Source organism: Chelon labrosus (genome assembly GCF_963514085.1).
Source record: "Chelon labrosus genome assembly, chromosome: 11".
NCBI classification, from domain to species: domain Eukaryota; kingdom Metazoa; phylum Chordata; class Actinopteri; order Mugiliformes; family Mugilidae; genus Chelon; species Chelon labrosus.
In genome coordinates this window covers 5,958,916-5,979,257 of record NC_140344.1, presented here as the reverse complement: position 1 = coordinate 5,979,257, position 20,342 = coordinate 5,958,916, and the positions used below count along the sequence as shown (strand labels likewise).

The 20,342-nt window shown below is 41.1% G+C and overlaps 1 protein-coding gene across 1 annotated transcript in view; it reads right to left on the bottom strand.

The window, feature by feature from the left end:
* Positions 1 to 509: 509 nt before the first annotated feature.
* Positions 510 to 20,342, bottom strand: part of LOC311495576 (alpha-1,3-mannosyl-glycoprotein 4-beta-N-acetylglucosaminyltransferase C-like) — a 43,171-nt gene continuing 23,338 nt past the window's right edge. The window contains exons 2-4 of the mRNA XM_084555071.1: positions 2,310 to 2,452; positions 2,052 to 2,199; positions 510 to 1,942 (exon numbers count right to left, since the gene is read on the bottom strand). Coding sequence (XP_084411197.1) covers positions 774 to 1,942; positions 2,052 to 2,199; positions 2,310 to 2,452 — 1,460 coding nt within the window. The 3' untranslated portion in view covers positions 510 to 773. The remainder of the gene's footprint in view (positions 1,943 to 2,051; positions 2,200 to 2,309; positions 2,453 to 20,342) is intronic.

Genomic DNA, 20,342 nt, shown 5'->3' with positions numbered 1-20,342 from the left:
ATTAAGGATATTGAAATACTTTTCAGAATGTTCTTACATGTCTGGAGAGAAGATGGAACAATTTCCTTAATATAATTTCAGTTTTTTCAAACTTGCTCTGGAAGCTCACAAGTCCTCACTCACAAGACTCTAATGACCCACAAAAACTTCTGGAAAAAATGGAGCTATTCGTCAAATACGTCTTTGTGCCTTGACTTCCTAAAAGTGTTACAGTGTTCTATTTTGATCATAGCCTAGGTATTTATTCAAAAAGCAAAACGACGCACTGACGACTTTCAAGCTGCCATCCCTCTATAAGTGTTGGGCGGCTGTGGCTCAGTAGGTAGAGCGGGTTGTCCACGAACCAGAGGGTTAGCGGTTTGATCCTTGGAATGTGCCACATGCCGAAGTGTCATTGAGCAAGACACTGAACCTGGTGTGTGAATGTGTGTGTGCTTGTGTGAGCGAATGTGTCTGTGACTGTAAAGTGCTTTGAGTACCAATAGGTAGAAAAGTGCTATATAAAAAGCAAGGCCATTTACCATTTGACAAAAAAACGAGATACCAGCCAAGTATGAATATTTTTATATACAGATTTTCTGCAAATGAACATAAGTATAAACGGTCCATACTGTACACATACATCATTTTAATACATCATAATGAAAAGTTACAGCAGATCTCTGAACAACCCAAGAAAATATGGATTGATTTGAATTCACCAAACAGCCCATGTCCAAAATGAACCCATAACATCGGTATTCATATCAATACATAATCATTTTAAAGCCTTTTTACTTTTTTAACTGACTAATGGGTTGTGTGGTCCATAAACTGATAGTTCTTATGATGAGCCACTCTTTCTGACTGGCAGTGATGACTATTCGTACACACTCAATGTCAAAGCCAATCTTGTGGTCCACGTTGTAAACCTCAATGCTTCCCACTTTAAACTCCCCTAATGTAATGTAGGACGTGCACTGTCTCCCCTGTTTAGTTTCTACGGATTTCTGGCCTACTTCCAGAGCTCCGTGGTGAAGAATGTCATTTTGTCGGTCCTCTGTGCCCGTCAAGATTTTAATTCTGCTGATTTTTGTTGACTTGTTAAAGATTATGATAAAGAAGTCTCCAGTGCATGGAGGTTTCCCCCAGAAATACTCATCAGCAATACTACTGTAAGCCTTGGTGGCATCGTAGTTTTCAAAGACATTGATGTTTGTGTATAGGCTGGCCGGGGGGTTGTCAGGAATGTCTATGGAGTCCTCCTCAAAGTCATCGTCCTTCAGCTTGTTCTCTGCTCCTTTATAAGAGGAGTAGTAGCCCATGTGCTGGAACAGCGAGGGCTTGAAGCGGATCACGTCCTTCTGGGCCAGCAGACCCCTGAAGTGGATGAGGAGCCAGTCGCAGGGCATTTCCTGGTAGAACATGAGCAGGAAATGGGCCAGACGTGGCAGGTCTCTGGAGTGGTACAGCTTCCCGATGTAGCCCAGCTTGGAGAACTCCAGCATCACCCAGTAGGAGCCTTCTCTGGAGGTGATCACCTTCTTCAGCGCTGTCAGGAAGTTCCTGGAGCAGCGCACGTCGTCCTCTAACATCATGTAGAAGTGAGACAGGTTCGTGCAGAAGTTGAGGAGGAAAGCATAGTCCACGTTCTGCTTAGAGCGGAAACGGACCCGGTCCTCCGGGTCATTGTAGTTCCTTTTCAACCCGTCCAGAGATGGGTAGTACTCCTCTGGGGCCTGGATGACCAGGAGGCGTCCCGCTATGATGTGATGAGCAAACTTCCTGGTGATTTCTTGAACCAAGTTCTCACACCAGACCAGGTCAAAGTCTGCCAAGTGGACCACAACCACGATCTCTTTCAGTTCTTCATAACTGGACTGATCAAAGATGGATTTGATCGTCTCCAGAAGGTAGTTTCCTTTTTTCCTCTTGACAGATGACAGTCCAATGGTGAGGTACTCTGTGAAATGAAGTCACTTTAGTCACTGCTGTGCAGAACAATACTAATATATGTTTTGCTGTCATTAGTAAAATAAATTCAAAGGTATTTGCCTGGTAGTAATACCTACTTTTGCGTGGTAGAGGAAATCCTGCAAGGTAGCGATACGTCACATTAATAGTCCCAGAAAAATTAAACAAGTCTCTAAACGTGTGGACGTATCTTTCAGAGTTTGGAGGATGTATGAGCGCCTCACCCAGCTGCCTTTTTTCAGCCTCCTAAAAGACCAAACAAGGACAGTTTCAGCAAAAAGCAACGCATTCACAAAATCATCAAAAAGCACCACTAAAATATTTAGTGTTAAGTTAAAACATTTAGAGCAACTGACCAGCACATAACCATCGTCCAAGTAAAGGTTGAAAACGAGCAGAAAGGTGAGGAGGAAGCCGAGGAATGGGAGCATGGACCGTTTCCTGAAGCACCTCATCTTGTCCACAGACTTCCACATTAGCCTCATGATTACGTCTGTCACTGAAGGAAATCACAGATAGAACAGAGATTTGCTCAACAAAAGCAAAGAAAAATGTATGAGTGCTTGAACACAAGGCATTTTTTTTATTTCAATCCTAGTGAACATTGGGATTATGCCTTTGTTATTAAGGATTAGTGGCAGACTTCTGTGAATAGAATAACAAAGAGTCATCATCTGCTTTAATTAAATGGACTGGCTCACTTTTTAAAGCAGAACTGATGTTTAACAGAATAAAAACTTAAAGAGTAGTCATCAATAGGTAATTCATTCGTTCATTCATTCATTTTCTGTAACCACTTGTCCTCTGGAGGGTCGTAGAAGCAGGCTGGAGCCTATCCCAGCTGTCATCAGGCTAGAAGCGGGGTACACCCTGGACAGTATTGCATGAGAAATTGGCACACAGAGCTTAATAAAAACAAGAACACACACACACACACACACACACAACTGTGTACAAAAGATTTTGCACAAAAAGCACTGAAAGAGTCTTTGCGTTGCATAATCCTCGATTCGGTGTTTTGATCCCAAACTGTCATTAGCTGTCAAGTGACCCATTCTGGTCCTTTCCTTCAAAACAAGATCCAGACTTCCTTCCTTTTTTGATGCCAATGGATCACCAGCATTTTCAGATTTCTGAGACATTCTGTGGAATTCATAAAAAAGTGATGCTCCGACTGTAAGGAAAACCAGGGTGAGCCATGATGAGCTTTTCAGCTAGCAGCTAGTTGACTCAAAATTGACTGAGATCCGTGTCATGAAGGCTGAGAGGTCACAGAGCTGAGTTCTGCTAAGAAGCCCATTGATTGCTTTTTATTATCCAGTCAGTGTGCCGTAATGATTTTATTCAACATCAAAATCAATCAACAAATCTAATTTTGACAACCTCAGAGCAGACAAAGCCTCTCACCACCCAGTGATCTTTGGTGACGCCTAATGACGACTTGGGAGCCATGGCACAAAAACAATATTCAGACGGCTCTGGGAATCTTTCACAGTTTCGTGACATTTCATTAGCTGAACAGGTCACAGTAAAAAATGACAAATTAATTTATTAATAATAGATTTTCTTCTGGCCACAGGTTGCTGGGAAACAAACTGTAAACAGATGGTATCAGCTGTTATGGCTGGTGTTGTCGGCTCTTTATCCATCCAGTAGGTAAATGTATGACCGTACAAAGTTTAGTGGTTGCTTTTGCTGGAACGTTAATGAGAACCCTCAGTGAGAACTGTAAAACCAAGACAAGGAGCTGAAAGACACTAAAATACATTTCAATAATTCTTGGATAGTTGGATAATAATTCTTTGTGGGCTTATTCATCTGAGTAAGTCCTCTCCCATTTCAGTCTGATTTCATCCAGTGTTACAATGAAAATATTGATAAAAAAAAAAAAAAAAAAAAAAAAAGAATTATTCGTTCTGCTCTGAAGTATCAATCACAAATCTGGGTGGATATTCAGCTCTAATTAGCTTTTGATGAGCTCCTAAATGTGACAGATGTGGCCAGCAGCACTGACACAGATGCACAGAAGGCTGATTTTAAGGTTTATCACTGGATAAGCAAAATGACTGCTGATAGGGCATCAGTTTTGGTCGTTAATCCAACTGCTCTCAAGAGCAAACGTCAGTCATCTGTTCATTTTGGGCATAGCTAGCAGTCATACGAGCCAGATGAAGTTTCAGAAGTTCACTTAACGCCACTGACATTCCTGGTAGAAAACAAATGTGATATTTACTCTTAGTGTTGAATGTCCTTTAACAAGAAGTACTCTGCACACTGTCTATCCTATTTGGCACCTTATCTAAGAAAACCACAGGTCCCATGACACCTTCCCCGATTCTGATGTTGCGTAACACAATAAACGCAACCTTCGATGTGCATAGCCCTGAGATCCCTAGCGACAGGGACAATTTCAGCAAACGCCTGCTTCTGGGCACAACAACTAAATAAACAACTTATTATTCATAGTGTTATTCATTGCTGGAGTTCCATTTTAGGAGGGAAACCATCTGCCATCTGCCAGAGAAGTGAGCCATTCTGTGTTTCTGTCATGAAAAAAGCTCCACCTGAGAAACACCGGTGAGAGGAAGTGGAAAGACAAAGACAGCTGTAAGTGAATATTAAAAAAGTTTCACGAAAACCACCTCCACACGCATTATTGTTATAACTATCTCTGTTGTTTGAGATAGCAGGATGCGAAATCAGATATTGACACAAAGAAAGAATATCTAATAAGGCACAATAATGGCCACGCGCCTTCCCTGCAAGAGCATATAAGGAATTAGATTGTTGTTTGCTCTCCCTCTGTATATCTAAACAACAAACAGTCCTCCTATAGGTCACGCACATTTATATGGAAATGAAGGTATGTCTGTGAATAAATAAGAGCCATTTGCTGGGTGTGTTTGCTTTAGTTTAAACGGCTTCAGTTGTTATTTTGTCCCCCTCCTCCCCTCAGCCAATTACCAGTGCGTATATCCTGCGAACTCATTTCTACGACTGAAGTCGTTTTAGATTAGAGCCAGTAAAATAATAACTGGTAGAGGGGAATACCAATGAGCTTTAAAAATGCTAAATGTCCTGGGAGGGTTTATCTTCACCACTGCACATTAACAATAGTCTCTCCAAAACAGAAATGTGACATTTGTGCTGCCCACTAATCTTTTGTTTTATAAAACTCTACAGATAAAGGGAAATTACTACAGTTCTTAGCATTAGCCGCAGCCTGGCTGTAACCGGCTTACAGGTACCTTCTGGATGACAAACAATTGTACATAAACTGGGCAGTTCAAATGAGTAATTTTTCCAGAGTCTGCACCTAAGCTGCTTCAAGAAATAGCTTGTGGGCAAATTATGTTTACAGGTGCAGGCTAAATTGTCCTGAGACACTGGAGTACTGCAGCAAATCTTTATTAAATCAGATGTTACTCTCTGCCAGCAGTCACACACTGTTTATGTTGCAGCTGTAAAGGTCTTGAGTTTTCTTTTCTCACAATAACCACGGTTTAGGAAAATGCTTCAAAAGTAAGGCAGTATAATATGCTATATAGTGTACGTGCAGAAATATAGGCACTCCGTGATATAAAATGCAAGGCTTGCATTTGCAGCTACTCTGGTTGGCAGTGCTTTTCAAGCTTGCTGCTTCTTCCCCAGGCATTATCTAGAGTTTAGTTTAGACTGTCGATATCTATATTGCAAGTGTCCCTAAACTGGGACACAGCTGGGGGTCTAGCAGAAAGAAGGTCGAAGGTCTAAATTGTAGCAGTTCACGTCAACATGTGCAGACGTTTACCTCCCATAATGGACAAATTATATAAATTCACTATTACAGTGGAAGCATGAAAAATCATGCTGGTGTTGTCCATCACTACGTTCTGAAAAGTTGGACTATTGAACACGTAAAGGTTCTTCGCACAGGTGGAACACACAAGATGGCAGCTTTAAGGAGCTATCAGGGCTTGAATAATAATAAATAATGCATGGAAACACAACTGCTTAGTCATTTGTCAGTATATTACCTGCACAATTTACAGTGACTGGGTAAAAACATGCTAAGCAGGAGCCCATCACCAATCTTCAGACTTGGGAGACAGAGACTGTTGAGGTGGATTTTCAATAGGCTGTATGAAAGATGTACACTGAGACTACAGAGATGCATGGCTGCTGTTTTATACTTCTATGTCCTATAACCCATTTTACATTTTGCAGACGGGTGTTGACTCAAGTAATCTGCTTGATGGATGCACAATTTTGCACAATGCACTGTTGAAGTTGGGAAGACATGTACACAGATGCCAATGTGAGCTTCTGCAACCCACGGTTACCCACAACACCCCTTGAAGTCTTAATAACTGGACTTGTTGAGATTGTGGGAAACAGTATTGCTCTAAATTCAACTACGTCTATCAAGGTGCCTTTCAGCGAGGCACTTAATCCCAATTTGCCTCAGTAGTAGCAGCAAAGCCTCTATCAGCAGGAGATGGTGGTTGCACTGGGAGGCTCCTGAGTGGGTATGTGTGTAACAGTATAAAATACAGAAACAGAATCCCCCTGCTCAGCAAAACCCTTCCCTGAATACGTTTAGACAGAAAATGATAGATGGGATACTTGTTGCAGCAGAGACAAGGAATGTACAGTATATAGCATATAAAAGGATGTATATAGTATATAAAGGCGAAACGATCTGAATAGTTAATGACACAAATAGTGAGAGTACAACATCAGCAGATAGACACATTTCTCCTTCACAAAGTAAACATTGGTCTTGAGTAAAAGAGTGCAGCTTTAATGAGGGGACGAATAACCCACTGAGAGGTGGTAATGAACCCACATGTCCACAATCCTGTTTGTATTTTAAAGTTTTTGAATGTGTAGTCTTTTCAACTTAGTGGAATCTGCAACGCTCGCAGTTAGCCTTAAAAGACATCAAAACCATCAAGTTACCGTCTTCATTCTTTTATTATCCAGCTTTTTTTCTTAGTTTGACCTCTACCATTGTGTGTTTCATGGTAAAGAAAGATAGAAAACCCCTCCTTAATGTCACGTTTAGGACTGAAGGGAGTTTTTGAAGCTCAGTGTAGGTATGCAGCACGTTGTCGACATCTTCATCAGTCCCGACTCACCTATTTCCAAGCTAATAGGCGGTTTAGACTTCTGCGTTAAGTTGACACAGAAGCTACAGCGACAGCACAGACCCCATACACAGACAGTGCGTAGACCCTGGCGGGGTAACTGACGTGTACCTCCCCAGAAATGCAACTACACGCCGCGGCAATGCAGAGAGCAAGAGTTGTGATTGGTCCGCTTGGTTGTTGCATGTCTCCACTTTAGTATGTCCGGCTGCTTCCCCATCTCCGTAATTTTTGAATCGATTGTTTTGGATCAATACAGATTGAACACACTGACTGCGTTTACATGGTCTTTAGTATCCCGATTTTGAGGCTTATCCCGGCTTTGAGCATATCCGGGATATGGTGTTTACATGGAACACAGAGAAACCCGGTTATTCATATCCCTGTATACATGATAAATACCAGTAACCCGTTTTCCGATCACTGCATCCTATCTGCGCATGCGTGTTTTACATCTTTTTCAATGTTTTCCAACGCGACCTAACTTATTCAACGGAGCGAGGTGGAAAACCAGCGTCACGTAGCTTTTCCGCAACAGATTTGAATACATCAGCATTTCAGTGTTTTCTGCCATCTAAACACGTCGTTATGTTTAGTTCTTTAATTACTTTAAGGGAAAATTCTGTCTCTTCGTCGCTCCAAAAGTGAGAAGTTCTCATTACCGCCATGTTGTTTGTATATCTAGTGCGTCACTTGGCGTCACTCGCGCCTGTGCAGACAGTGGGCAGCCGTCAGGAATCGGGATAAGGTGTATACATGCTCCAGTATCCCGGCTTCTATCGGAGTACTCCAGGTAGCAAAACCGGGTTTCTTGAAATCGGGAAATGGGCATATCCCGATTTCTGAATTCGGGATATAGTGTTTACATGGACAAACACAAAAACGGGATACTTCAAAAACCCGATCAAAACCGGGATACTAAAGACCATGTAAACATGGTCATTGTGGAAAGGTTAACTGACGAGGTTCGGAGATACAAACATTTGTATGACACGTGTTCTGCAAATTTTCGGAGAAAGTTTCAGTCGCCATTGTTGAAAGTGAAGCAGGAAGTGGAAAGTCAAGCAGGAAGTAGAAACAGAAATGAACCCGTCTGGCAAAAAATACACAGCACCAACTAACATTTGGGTGGTGTTGTTACAGAGTGAGCCAAGAGTGCACAAGTATGGCTTGCACGGCGTAGACTACATGCGTAGGTTACGGCATCTAGGTCCTGCAGTACTCTAAAAGTGCATTAAGGGCCAGCTACAGCTGATTGTTTTCCTCCAAAAAGCTGTTCGAAAACTGCTAAAACGTACAATAGAACCACTCAAAATATTACGTCAAAGTTTTGTTTAGTACTTTGACCATCCAGATATCTTACACTGTTGTCACTTATAATTTGAAGCAACGCAGTTGAAGCATAGAAATCATTCAACATCAAAATGCAACAGCCAACCACCACAACTACTCACAGCTACAACAAAGCCATTCGATGATGTCATGTCGTCCACTAATAGGATGTCAGTGCTCTCAGACACACAAACACACGCACACTCCTGGGGAAAGTAAATGCACTTCGGTTTTTGTTAAATCAACTTTAGAAAATATCATAGTACCAAAGTACCAAATTGTATTCAGGCAAAACTGGCAAGGACACCCAGATGTCACTGAAAGGAACCACGTCCCTATGATTTCAATGGGTTAGTTCAAGACAAATATTCACCTGTACGGAAGGATGGAAGGATTTTTGAAGGATTAGCTACTATAAAAAACTAAAACTGATATATATTTTTTTTTTGCACCAGGCTGTAAACATGTTTTGTTGAAAAGCTGAGCAGTGTAGCATGAAGGTCTATGGGTCTATTTGCTCGCTTTTGGAGCTACCCTCAAGTGGCCATGTGAAAAACAGTTTTTGTTCTGCTGTTCACAGACAGTTCATGCTTCTTATAGTTCTTTCATCATCTACCTACGCTTTTTGTGGTTTCCAAAGTGCTAAACATTTCAATCATGTGTCCCTATTTTTTGCCCTATGCATACAGCCTAAAATAGAAGGTCAACTCTCAGTGTCACTAAATAGAAGCAGACTATGTGAGCATTACTCCTAAGTCCACTGCAGCCTGAATAGTAATAATGACAACGCCTCTGCAGTAAGTGTTTCACTTCTGTTTTAGAGCCAATCATCATAGCGCCGAGACGTGCTCGGGAATCTGTGCCAAAGGCTGTTAATGGCTCTTCTTTCTTTCTTTTTTTTTTAAATCCCCTCCAGTTTATGAACTTCGCACAGGCTCGTGGAACTCTGTGAATGGAATTTAATACACAATGCGCGTCTCGGATACTGTATCCTGCTATTATTCTCCATCTCCATCCTGCCTCGGCGGGCCTCGGGCAGCGAGCTAATGTGGGTCACAGCAATGACTGCTGAGGAGAGGCCATCCTCTTTACAATCGCCACCCCTGGGACCGCAGAAGTCTTTCATGTTCGTCTTTGACCTGAAAGGTAAATACACTCCAGCTGCAATTTACATGTACTGCAGGCCTGCTGCACAGAAGTACAGAATTATGTGCGCTTGGGGCTACGGCCTGCTTTAATCACAAATGTGGTGCAGCTGCTCTTTATAGCAACCGTGATCATTGATTACACAGTCCTGATTGTTTTAAAAAGTGGCAATCTGAAAGGAATTTTGGGACTAATGACTCACCAGTGTTTTGTAACTGTTTATTAAAAAACTGTTTCAGGAAGTTATACAGTTTTCATAGCTAACATGTAACAAAAAGCCCAGCTTATATCATGGCCTGGCTGACATTACCAGTCAGGTTTGATAAGTGTACAACATATACAGTATGTTTGCTGTGTAGACTTAAAGTGGACGGTATAATATACTTGAAGTTCTTATGTATTCAATGCATTCTACTTCCTGCTAGGAATTATTATTAATTATACTACTCCAATTTCATCATTTACTGTGTATAAAGATGGATGAACTTCCCATTGATTTCCTGAAGAGCAGTTTTGAAGATCAGCGTGATGCCTCCGGTCTCTCCATCTTGACAGCTCTTTACCTCACGTAACTTTAGATCAAGTATGAGGGCACCCACCTGTCACTCAAAGCAACCACACCTTTCTAGTCTAGTCCAGGATGTAATTTGAACAGACAACTGGATCCGAATGAGTTTTCTTGAAAACTATGGGGAGAAATGAAGAAGCCACAAGGATCAATGTTAAAACGACTTCAAGAAAGCTGGATGACTGAGAATCTTCACAAAATTAAATGAGAGAGACTGCTGCCTCAGGTATAGTTGGGAAACTTTTGGACCTGGCTTTCATGTGAATGTTACTTAGACATGTACCACCCACCTAGACCAGACCAGACACCCCCACCCCACAGCAATGACACTCCTTGATGGCAGCAGCCATCCCCAGCAGGATGCAGCCTGACACAGACACACACACTAAAACGCTTTAGGAACAACAAAAAAAAAACAAGAAGAACAGCACAAGGTGTTGACCTCGCCTAACTGGTGAAAAAAAATAAAAAATGAAAACAAAGCAAGGAAGGAATAAAAAATGCAAATTTCGCTAACCACACTAAACACTTCTAATAATATTTTCAAACACTGAGGATGACAGACTGCATCAGAATTAATTTGCTCTTGTTTGCATGATTAGTTTTGAAGTGAGACAATTTGATGAGCATTCGATAACCTCCTCTACCATACGAGTGAGTGCACGTCAAGACAATCCAAACCTGACACTGCTATTGACACTGCTATTGTTTGATTTTCCAGACTTATGTGTATGTGTATTGTACGTGCAATAAAGAGAATTCTGATTCTGATTCTGATTAATAGAAGGACATCACGTGTCTGCCAACACCACTGTTTCAAAAAGAATTATAACAAATGTTGACGGTTGACTGTAGGAAATTCGAAATAGACAACTGAGTCTGGTGTTAAATTAGCGAAATGTGTTTTTGTTGGCTTATTCAACCACCCCAACCTCCTCTCTCGGAAGACTGTGTGCAGAAATACTTCAATGACTATTAATTTATGAACAGCAGGCAAGTGTCAATTCTCAATCAGAATATGGTAACATGCCAACTGGATTTCACAATGAGGCATTCAATAGAGAAAAAAAGAAATCCTTCTGCACAACCTATTTGGAGAAATGGACTATGTGACATACAGCCATTAAGGCACTGTCAATGAATAGTTTAATCGCTGTTAATTTACAACAGACACGATAGCGTACCCTAAACAGCTTGCTTCTCCAATGGCAGCCATTTTACAGTAAACAAATTCACCTCCATGGTGCTCAGAACCATCTGGCCGTCACAACATGAAGTCCAGCCAAACAATTTGATTGGCCCACCAGATCTTAGCCGGACCATAATCAGTTCCCAACAGAGCGGTTCCAGACCAACGTTCCACTACAGAAAAAAAAAGTAGTTGGGGAAGTTGCTCTGGCTTCCAGTCTATATGTGTTCTGCTCTTTAGCAGTAAGGCGTAATACAAATGTGACAATATACAGAGCAGCAGCCACCCCTCCTGTTTTAGCTGCATTTGAGGTATTACCTTTCGGTTGGAATCATTTCGCTATGTGCCTCATAACCCTTTACTGTTAAAGATCAGTGGAGGATAAACTGTTGGACATTTGATTATTTCAGCAGGAAACACACTAAGCCAGTTTGGAGATCAAGAGCAGAAAATCTTGTGTTTAACCCTCTATGTTGGCCTGCAGACCAACACATCTCCAGCTTTGGCTCATTACCCATTAGTTTCTAAGACTCCCATTATTTTAATATGTAGGTCTAATGCGGTCATAGCAAATTCATGTGCAACGCAGAATAATAATGAAGAGAAAGCGCATTCAGAAATGCAATTAATCTCTCCTAAAATGGCTACTGAGTGCCTGTAATGAGATGCCATTTTAATAAGCCTGTGTGTTGAACAACAAAGCCATTTGGCAAACACTATTGTTCATTTGCCTGTTGACATCCAGGCAGCACATGGACCCACACGGACACTACTGAGCTGTTGTGTGCTTGTGTAGGTGTGTTGCAGTGTGTGGCCAGAGAACAGGCTGCTGTAAAGCTTTTGATGAGGTGTTACGGAAGCAAACAATTTGCTTCCTATCAACTGTATGGTTTTCAGTGAACAAGGCTATATGATACATTTAAATTTGCCTGTTAGAAGGTGAGAAATATTCACGTGACTGATCAACACAGCTCATGTTTAACCTTGACTTGTTATTTTCCCAAGAATCTGTTTACAATGGACACCATGATTCGACTAATCTCTCAATAAATAAGAAGGAGAAAGTGAGCAGACTGAGATTCATAGAAGGATTTGTGAGAATTAGATACGAATTATTAAAGAATTGGAAAAATAAACCATAATCTTGAACAATTTCAGCATAATATGACATAACAAATGACAAATAAGGATCTGAACACATTTTTTGACTAACGTTATTGTTGGCTGTTGTCTCTGTTGGGAAAACACAAGAATCAAGGTACAGGTTGCTGTGACAGTCAGTGTGTTGTTTCTTGAAAGTCTTTGCTCCTGGCAGCTGCTACTGAAGCTGAACAGTGAAAATAAATCACTTGAAAATATGACTTAAAGGGAAACTGCTGTTTTTTACAACCTGGACCTTATTTCTGGCATAAAATACGATCTTTTACTCACCCATATAACTGTTGTGTCATTTGTAGTCGTTTGGAAGATATTTAGATCTGTGTATATCCATATAGTGGGAGTGACTGGGGCACCAAAACACAGCCTCTAAATAACTCATTATCTGCCATGATACCTGTTATCTATTCGCGGACCTGCAGCGGTTTGTTGTTCTTTGGCCAGCTGTTCCTCTCTCTGCCTCTGCATCCTCCTTTCAATGAGCTTCTCATCTGCATACTCAAAACGGTAAGGACGTCCATCATAAACAAAGTCGTCATCCACAACCTCAGAATTGGAAAAATATTAATGCATGTTGCAAAAAAATAGCAGTAGCAAATCACAGGTAAACAAGCCAACCATCAGGGGTGCGCACAGTGCTCAGAGATGACATCATCCAGGTCAGAAGACATCATCCGGGGTCTGTAGACTGGCCTACAGACCCTGGATGATGATAACAGGTAACTCTGGACTCAACGGGGAATAGCACTAGCGTACGATAATAAAATATTGGTGCAATGAACGAGTTTCGCGGCAGATAATGCGTTATTTAGAGGCTGCGTTTCGGTGCCCCAGTCACTCCCACTATATGGATATACGCAGATCTAACTATCTCCCGAACGACTACAAATGACACAAAAGTTATATGGGTGAGTAAACAACCGCATTTTATGCTAGAAATAAGGTCCAGGTTGTAAAAAACAGTAGTTCCCCTTTAATATTAAAAAGGCATTTATGTTTTTTTTGTCACTTGGGGCAGTATAATAAGCTGTAAACACAGCACTTTAAATAATATAGTGATTAACACATCTGGCAGAAAGATAGCAACGTGCACACTCATTTGGAGTTGTGTTTAGAAGTACTAAAAAAACATCCACAGTCATAAGTCAATCAGTATAAAAAAGCAAACTCACAGTTAATCTGCTCTGTCACACTCCCTTCTCCACGGCAACGCAATTGCTACCACAACTCGTGTAATCAGATTCTTTCATTGCGTGAAATTCTGTGAAAATACCTCATCTTTTCCCAACTCACCTCAGCTGACTTCAAACCAATAGCGCACACTAAACTTAGAAATTTCTTAAGAGAAATATCCAATATAGTTCTCCCTTTTTGACAGATAAGCAGGCATCCCATGACACAACAGGGTTTTAAAACTATAAGCATTTCAGGTAAAGAACAATAAGAAAGAACCACAGTAAATCTTAAAACCACTCTTGTAACATCCACATGTCAAGGCTGAGCCGGATCTTTTTATTGCATGTACTTTGATTTGCTGCAAGTGTGACTGAAGCGCTGAAATGCAATCTCCTGGCCAGAATTAAAGTTGATGCATGAATCCAGACTCAAAGCAAGATGTTAATGGAGTTCAGAGAGAGCGAGCTGGGGAATCATCAGCAAGTAAACAGCATTTCTTCCAGAAGAAAGCAAAGCTTCTTGCCTCCAGCTGGGAATTTTACCGACTGCTCCTCTGCCTGGTTCAATGTGTTTACTTATTCATCAAGGTGGAGGGGGCCGGCGAGTTTCTCAGACTCCGGGCTCCAGCAGTTACCCTCTTCCTGCTGCTGGACAACAGGAGCAGATGGGATTAAAAATGCATGGCAGCATGGGTGGCTGCAAGACCTGTGCCTAGCATTCATGCATACATGCAGCATGTTTGGTCATTAGTACTCAAGAGACATTGCATCTCTCTAGACTTTGATGCTGCATATCGCCTTTGCTGTCACAGTTCTTCCAAGAAGAATGTTTTTAATAAGGACCATATGAGTTGCTTTGCATTTTTAAGCCAAATTACCACAAATCACGTATACTATAGTCTTACGCAATTTTCAAACTATTTTGCACAGGATTTAAAGGCACAAGAGAATATGAAACATTTTTTGAAAGGACTCAGGAGCAAAGAGAGTCTTTTTAGCAAAATAGAAGCACAAGGAGCAATAAATCAAGCAAGGTCTTCCAAATTGAAGCAAACACCCTCCCCCAACTCTTAAGTAAGGCCTTGTTTCTGTACACCTGTGAAAATCATCAGAAGGTAATAATAAAAACTAAATTACACTGGGGACTTGACAGAGCAGTTCTTTAGCTAATAACTATTGCTACGACTGTCACTATTCTAACATGGGCGCAATGTACTGAAAGCTGAAGCTTTACAATTAACCTACCTAAACCCATGATGTCTGGGTGAAAATCCCAATTAGGTAAGTATGGTTTACTCAAAAGCTCTAGTAGCAGAAAAGGAATATAGTATTGATAATTGTGTTTTCATTAGTGTAGAATCACCTGTGACTATGGATTGTTGCATTTTCTCTAGCCTAGAAAGAGCCCTTTGTATCTACATATGCAGTGGGTTCTCTTCTGTGCAGCCATGTTTCTATAGTACCTCAGAACAAAGCAAACACTGGCTTTAGAGAAGGCCACCTACGTTTATTGTTTAAGGGCCAGACACCATAGGTTCTCCTGCTCAGAAGGTGGGGGTGAAGGAGGGAAATTCAGCTGGTTGCAACCTGCAGCCTCATTGCTACATGCAATTAAATCCTACACACTGGTCCTGTTGTGCAGAATTCAGGTTTCCAGGGTTTAACCTGAGCCTTCTGCAACATAGTTCACCTGAGGTTCAAAGAAATGAATAGGGCCACATTTCTCAGACCAACCGACTGTGCTGCAGTTTAAAATTAAACAAAGTGGCAATTGTGTTATCATATAACAAAAAATATGTAACATTAGCATATTGCCATATTGTGAACAGCAGTGGAAACAATGCAAAACACAATTCATTCATTCATTCATTCATCTTCTGTAACCGCTTGTTCTGGTGAAGGGTCGCAGGGTCTGCTGGAGCCTATCCCAGCTGTCATCGGGCGAGAAGCGGGGTACACCCTGGACAGGTCTCCAGTCTATCACAGGGCTAACACAGAGAGACAGACAACCATCCACACTCACATTCACACCTACGGCCAATTTAGAATCACCAATGAACCTAACCGGCATGTCTTTGGACGGTGGGAGGTACCTCCAGTACCTGGAAAGAACCCACGCAGACACAGGGAGAACATGCAAACTCTACACAGAAAGGCCCAGTCGGCCCATGGATTGGCATCAGTGCTAACTGCAAAACGCAATGAAGAACACAATTAAACGCAATAATTCCTCTGCCACAGTGCAAGCTGGGAAGCCATTAGACATGCACCACATGATGTTGGGGCTTTCCGACACATCTGCAGGGGGTAGCTCAGACATTTGGTTTGTTTACAGTTGAGGTATGGTTCAACTGAACCTGAGCTCATATTGACAGTCAGGTCGGGTGTAGAGTGTTTAATATCTTGTCTTCATTTAGTTTGTTTGCATGCTAACATTCACTAAGTGTGAGAGGTCGCCAAATGAAAAAGTTCGTGGATCTTTATTATCTCATTGTAAACAAAAGTGCCTGAAGTTGTAAGAAGAAAAAAAAGACAACCACGGGATAGTCCTGTCTCAGTCATCAACAATAATGCAACACTGACAAAAACAAATGCTGACCACGCTGCACAACAACTGGTTGAGAGTTGTGTAATCTAACAGATGTTTTTATGTGGAAAAGAACAGTCTTTGGTTCGAAATAAAAACACAACAAAAATCTGTACTGAGTTCAGTCGTAAATGAAAGTTGTTAAGTATAATTGAGGAGCTAAGAGTTGCACACAGTGTTACTTAAGGAATGGTGAGAGGAGTATTGCCTTTAAAACGAATCATGAAGAAGTTGAGAAAGCAAAGCGGGGGAAGAAAACTCATAATTTGTATTTTTTTATTTTATTCTTTTTTTTGACAGTGGTGATGTGTTCTGCAGCCGAGGAAAGACAAGAAATCACAGCAGGGAGGTGGTGATGCAAGTTTCGGTTCTAAGATTTGGCATCAGTGGAAAGAAAACCTTTAAAATAAGACTTGACAACCCAGAATTTCAGCTGTGGAGACCTGATTTGTGTAAGTGGGTTGGAAATAAACACCATGTGGGTGGCTAACAGCAGCAAGTTCAGGCATGTGTTTTTTGTTTTTTTCTCTCCCAGCAGAGAGTCACAGTCCATAAACCTTAACCATGTTCCTGTGTTAGGCACTGAGCCGCTCCATCAAACCTGCGGTAAAGACTCTCATTTAAGTGTGATCTGGCGGGGATGTTGTTGTCAACAGGAAGGAGCACTTAATGTGTTCATAGCTTTTAGATTTTGTCTCTAGGTTTATAAGCGCTTGTGGTAATAATCTGAAATACTTTCCTGCTTATTTAAAAGCTCTCATCTGTATTTTATATAACTCAGCACTGACTCTCAACATTAACAATTCTTGAGAACTGCTCAACATGATGCACATGATGCACAGGTAAAAAGTTTGTGCATTTGTTTAGAATGAACAACAATACAGTATACCAGATCTGTAGTTAAATATCTCTCTAAGCAAGTTAAATTACGAGTCCATTCCCGTTAACTTGCTTGTTTGTTTTTTCCATAAATAAGATAACTTTTATCAATGCAAAGATATGCTAAGCTATGCTAAGCTAAGCAAAGATAACCACATAGGGGATATTCAAAATGTAGATATTAGTGTGTGTGGCCAGGCAAGCTTGACACTCTGATACTGTATTTTTTATTTAAAGTTTCATCCTTCAGCATTTTGTGATTACTTAAGTCTACAAATGACCAAATGCCACAGCTTAACTGAATGTAACACTTCATGGCATATAGGTATAACAAAGCCTGAACCAGACTGTATGACTATTTTAGTTAATACATTATATTATACACCATATATACAGACTCTTGGGTCATCTATTTCTCTCTGAATCAGAGTTTGACCCTACCCTTCAAACAGTTTGCAGTTTCCTGAAGCCTGTCTTTCACCTCTAAAGTTAAAAAACTAGCTGCCGGTGTCACTGCTGTGGACAATTAACACAACATTCTGTCATGATTTTGCACATTTATCAGTTTATTCAGTCATGTGTCAGTTACTCTGATCCACGCATTCATTCTTTCAGTCATTCACTCATTTTCTGTAATGTCAGGGTCACGGGGGGCCCATCTATCCCATCTGTTATTGGGCAAGAGGCGGGGTACACCCTGGACAGGTCACCAGTCTATCGCAGGGCTAACACAGAGAGACAGACAACCATTCACACTCATGGCCAATCTAGAATCACCAATTAACCTACCAGCATGTCTTTGGACGGTGGGAGGAAGCTGGAGTACCCGGAGAGAACCCACACAGACACAGGGAGAACATGCAAACTTCACACAGAAGCAGATGTTGACAGGATTCATTATTTTCTAACTGTAATTTTACATAGCCACATCATTTTTCAGAAGAAATCTTCTGGAGTAACTTCGACTGCACCAACAGTCAAAACGTCTGCCAGTAAAAAAAAAAACACTGATACAAGCGGGGTTAAGACAGGAAGTGAAGAGTTTCAAAGTAAATCAGTCTCCCAAGACAGATTGCAACATACATCAACATATAGTATGTATTTGTTTTTGATCATTTGTTGGTCAGCACAACACTGGTGACAATATTTTAAATGTAGGTGGAGCAGAGAGGCCTTTCAGCTGAGCAGCATGGAAAAGGAACTCTGTCACGGCTTCAAGGTTGCAGCAGACAAATCTATATTAAATAAAATGTGATTTAAAATGCTTTGGTTCATTGGCGGACTGGGGCCTTTCTGTGTGGAGTTTGCATGTTCTCCCTGTGTCTGTGTGGGTTCTCACCAGGTACTCCGGCTTCCTCCCACCATCCAAAGACATGCTCATTAGGTTAATTGATTCTAAATTGAAATTGTGAATGTGAGGGTGAATGGTTGTCTGTCTCTCTGTGTTAGCCCTGCGATAAAGTGGAGACCCGTCCAGGGTGTACCCCACCTCTTGCCCAATGACAGCTGGGATAGGCTCCAGCCCCCGATGACCCTTCACAGGACAAGTGGTTACAGAAGATGAATGAATGAATGGTTCATTATGATTTAAGTGAACATATCAGAAGTAATCAAAATCTTAAAATGTTCTTTTTTGAATGATGAATGAAGTGTCAGCACTTCAGTTTTTCTATTCAGGGCAGAATTCAAGCCGCTTGGCTGATTATCAGGTGGCGTTCAGAATCACCGGTGGGACATGATTACTAACTCATTCACAGTTTCTTTTATCCAGGTTCGTGTGACGTCAAAGTTGAGCTGAATGTCTGAAAATGACTGATTTGAGCGAGAAGTGGTAGACAGGAGGTGGGTGGTGTTGTGTTGGTGAGGGGGGTAATTTTGTGAAACGCTGGAGACGTTAATAGCCTTTGATGCTTTTATGCTATTGCTTTTATGCTGTTGCATTGTATGATTTATTCTTATGATGTTTTATGTAAGGTGACCTTGAGTGTTTGAAAGGTGCCCACAAATAAAATGTATTATTATGATTATTATTATTTGATGACTTTAATAACGATTTATTCTTGTGTTCATTTACTAAGGAAAAGTTGCCTTGCATGCTGCTTTCAGCATCTCCGGCTTCAGACACATACTGAGACGCAACAAGGACGACAGGTCAGGAGCCTCAAAGGTACAGTACAATAGAGCAATTCAAAGTTGACAAAAGGCTTAAATGGGAGGGCGAGAAAGAGAGAGAGACATTTGGTATGTTTTCATTTTGTCAGGTTTCACACTGCTGTTTCCATTTAGTTTTATTCATGTGCTGTGAAAGACAGTAAAAGGTTGTTTATATGACATAGACACACAGGTATGTAAATATAGAGATGTCATGTATTCCAGTATCCAATGCTCATATCATCTCTATTTGCTATGTATGTATGTAGACATATACAAAGAATTTGTTCTCTGCATTTAACCCATCCAAGTGAGCACACTGGGAGCTCAGTGCATCTCAGCCGTGGATATACAGGGGATTGATGAGTGACCTCCCTGACCTGAAGCTCCTTCTCTAGCCACCAGCCCAATACTGAGAAATATTGCTGTCTTATTATCTACATGGTGCAGTGAAATACTGAAAATACCCCAAACTGGAGATAGGAGATGAGGGCATTTTTCTCAGCAAAGTTGGAAGAGGAAAAAAAAGAAAAGAAGAGAATGAACAAAGAAAGAGGAAGGACAGAAATAAAGAAATGAACGATGAAAACAAAGCAGGAAAGAAAGAGTGAGGACAATAGATAAGACAGAGCCACTCTGTGAGCTTACCTTGGATCAGAAGTAACCACTTACAGATGATCTGTTGCCACATGTTCTGTCTCTAGCTCTCTATTGATCAGTCCAGGATATTCCTGTTACTTTATTCTCTTTCCATTCACATTCTTTCCTCTCTTGTCAGGGATCTGTTTGCCCGTGTTCTGCAAGTCAATATGTCTCAAATCCCTGTTTTTAAATTGTCACTCTACTTTTCAAACCATCTCCACCTCATCTGGGAGTCCAGACGTAAGACGTCTCTTCTCATTGGCCAAAATGTTTCACTTCACAAGCTCCTGTTACTTCACTTAATTTTTCTATTTACTTCCAACGATCTCCCCTTACTGAACCATCCGTCACATTTGACATCATGTGAGTTTTGCGTTGCTCAACGTGAGACTGGGCTGTGGACGACATGAATGCCACTAGTGTCTTCATCAGC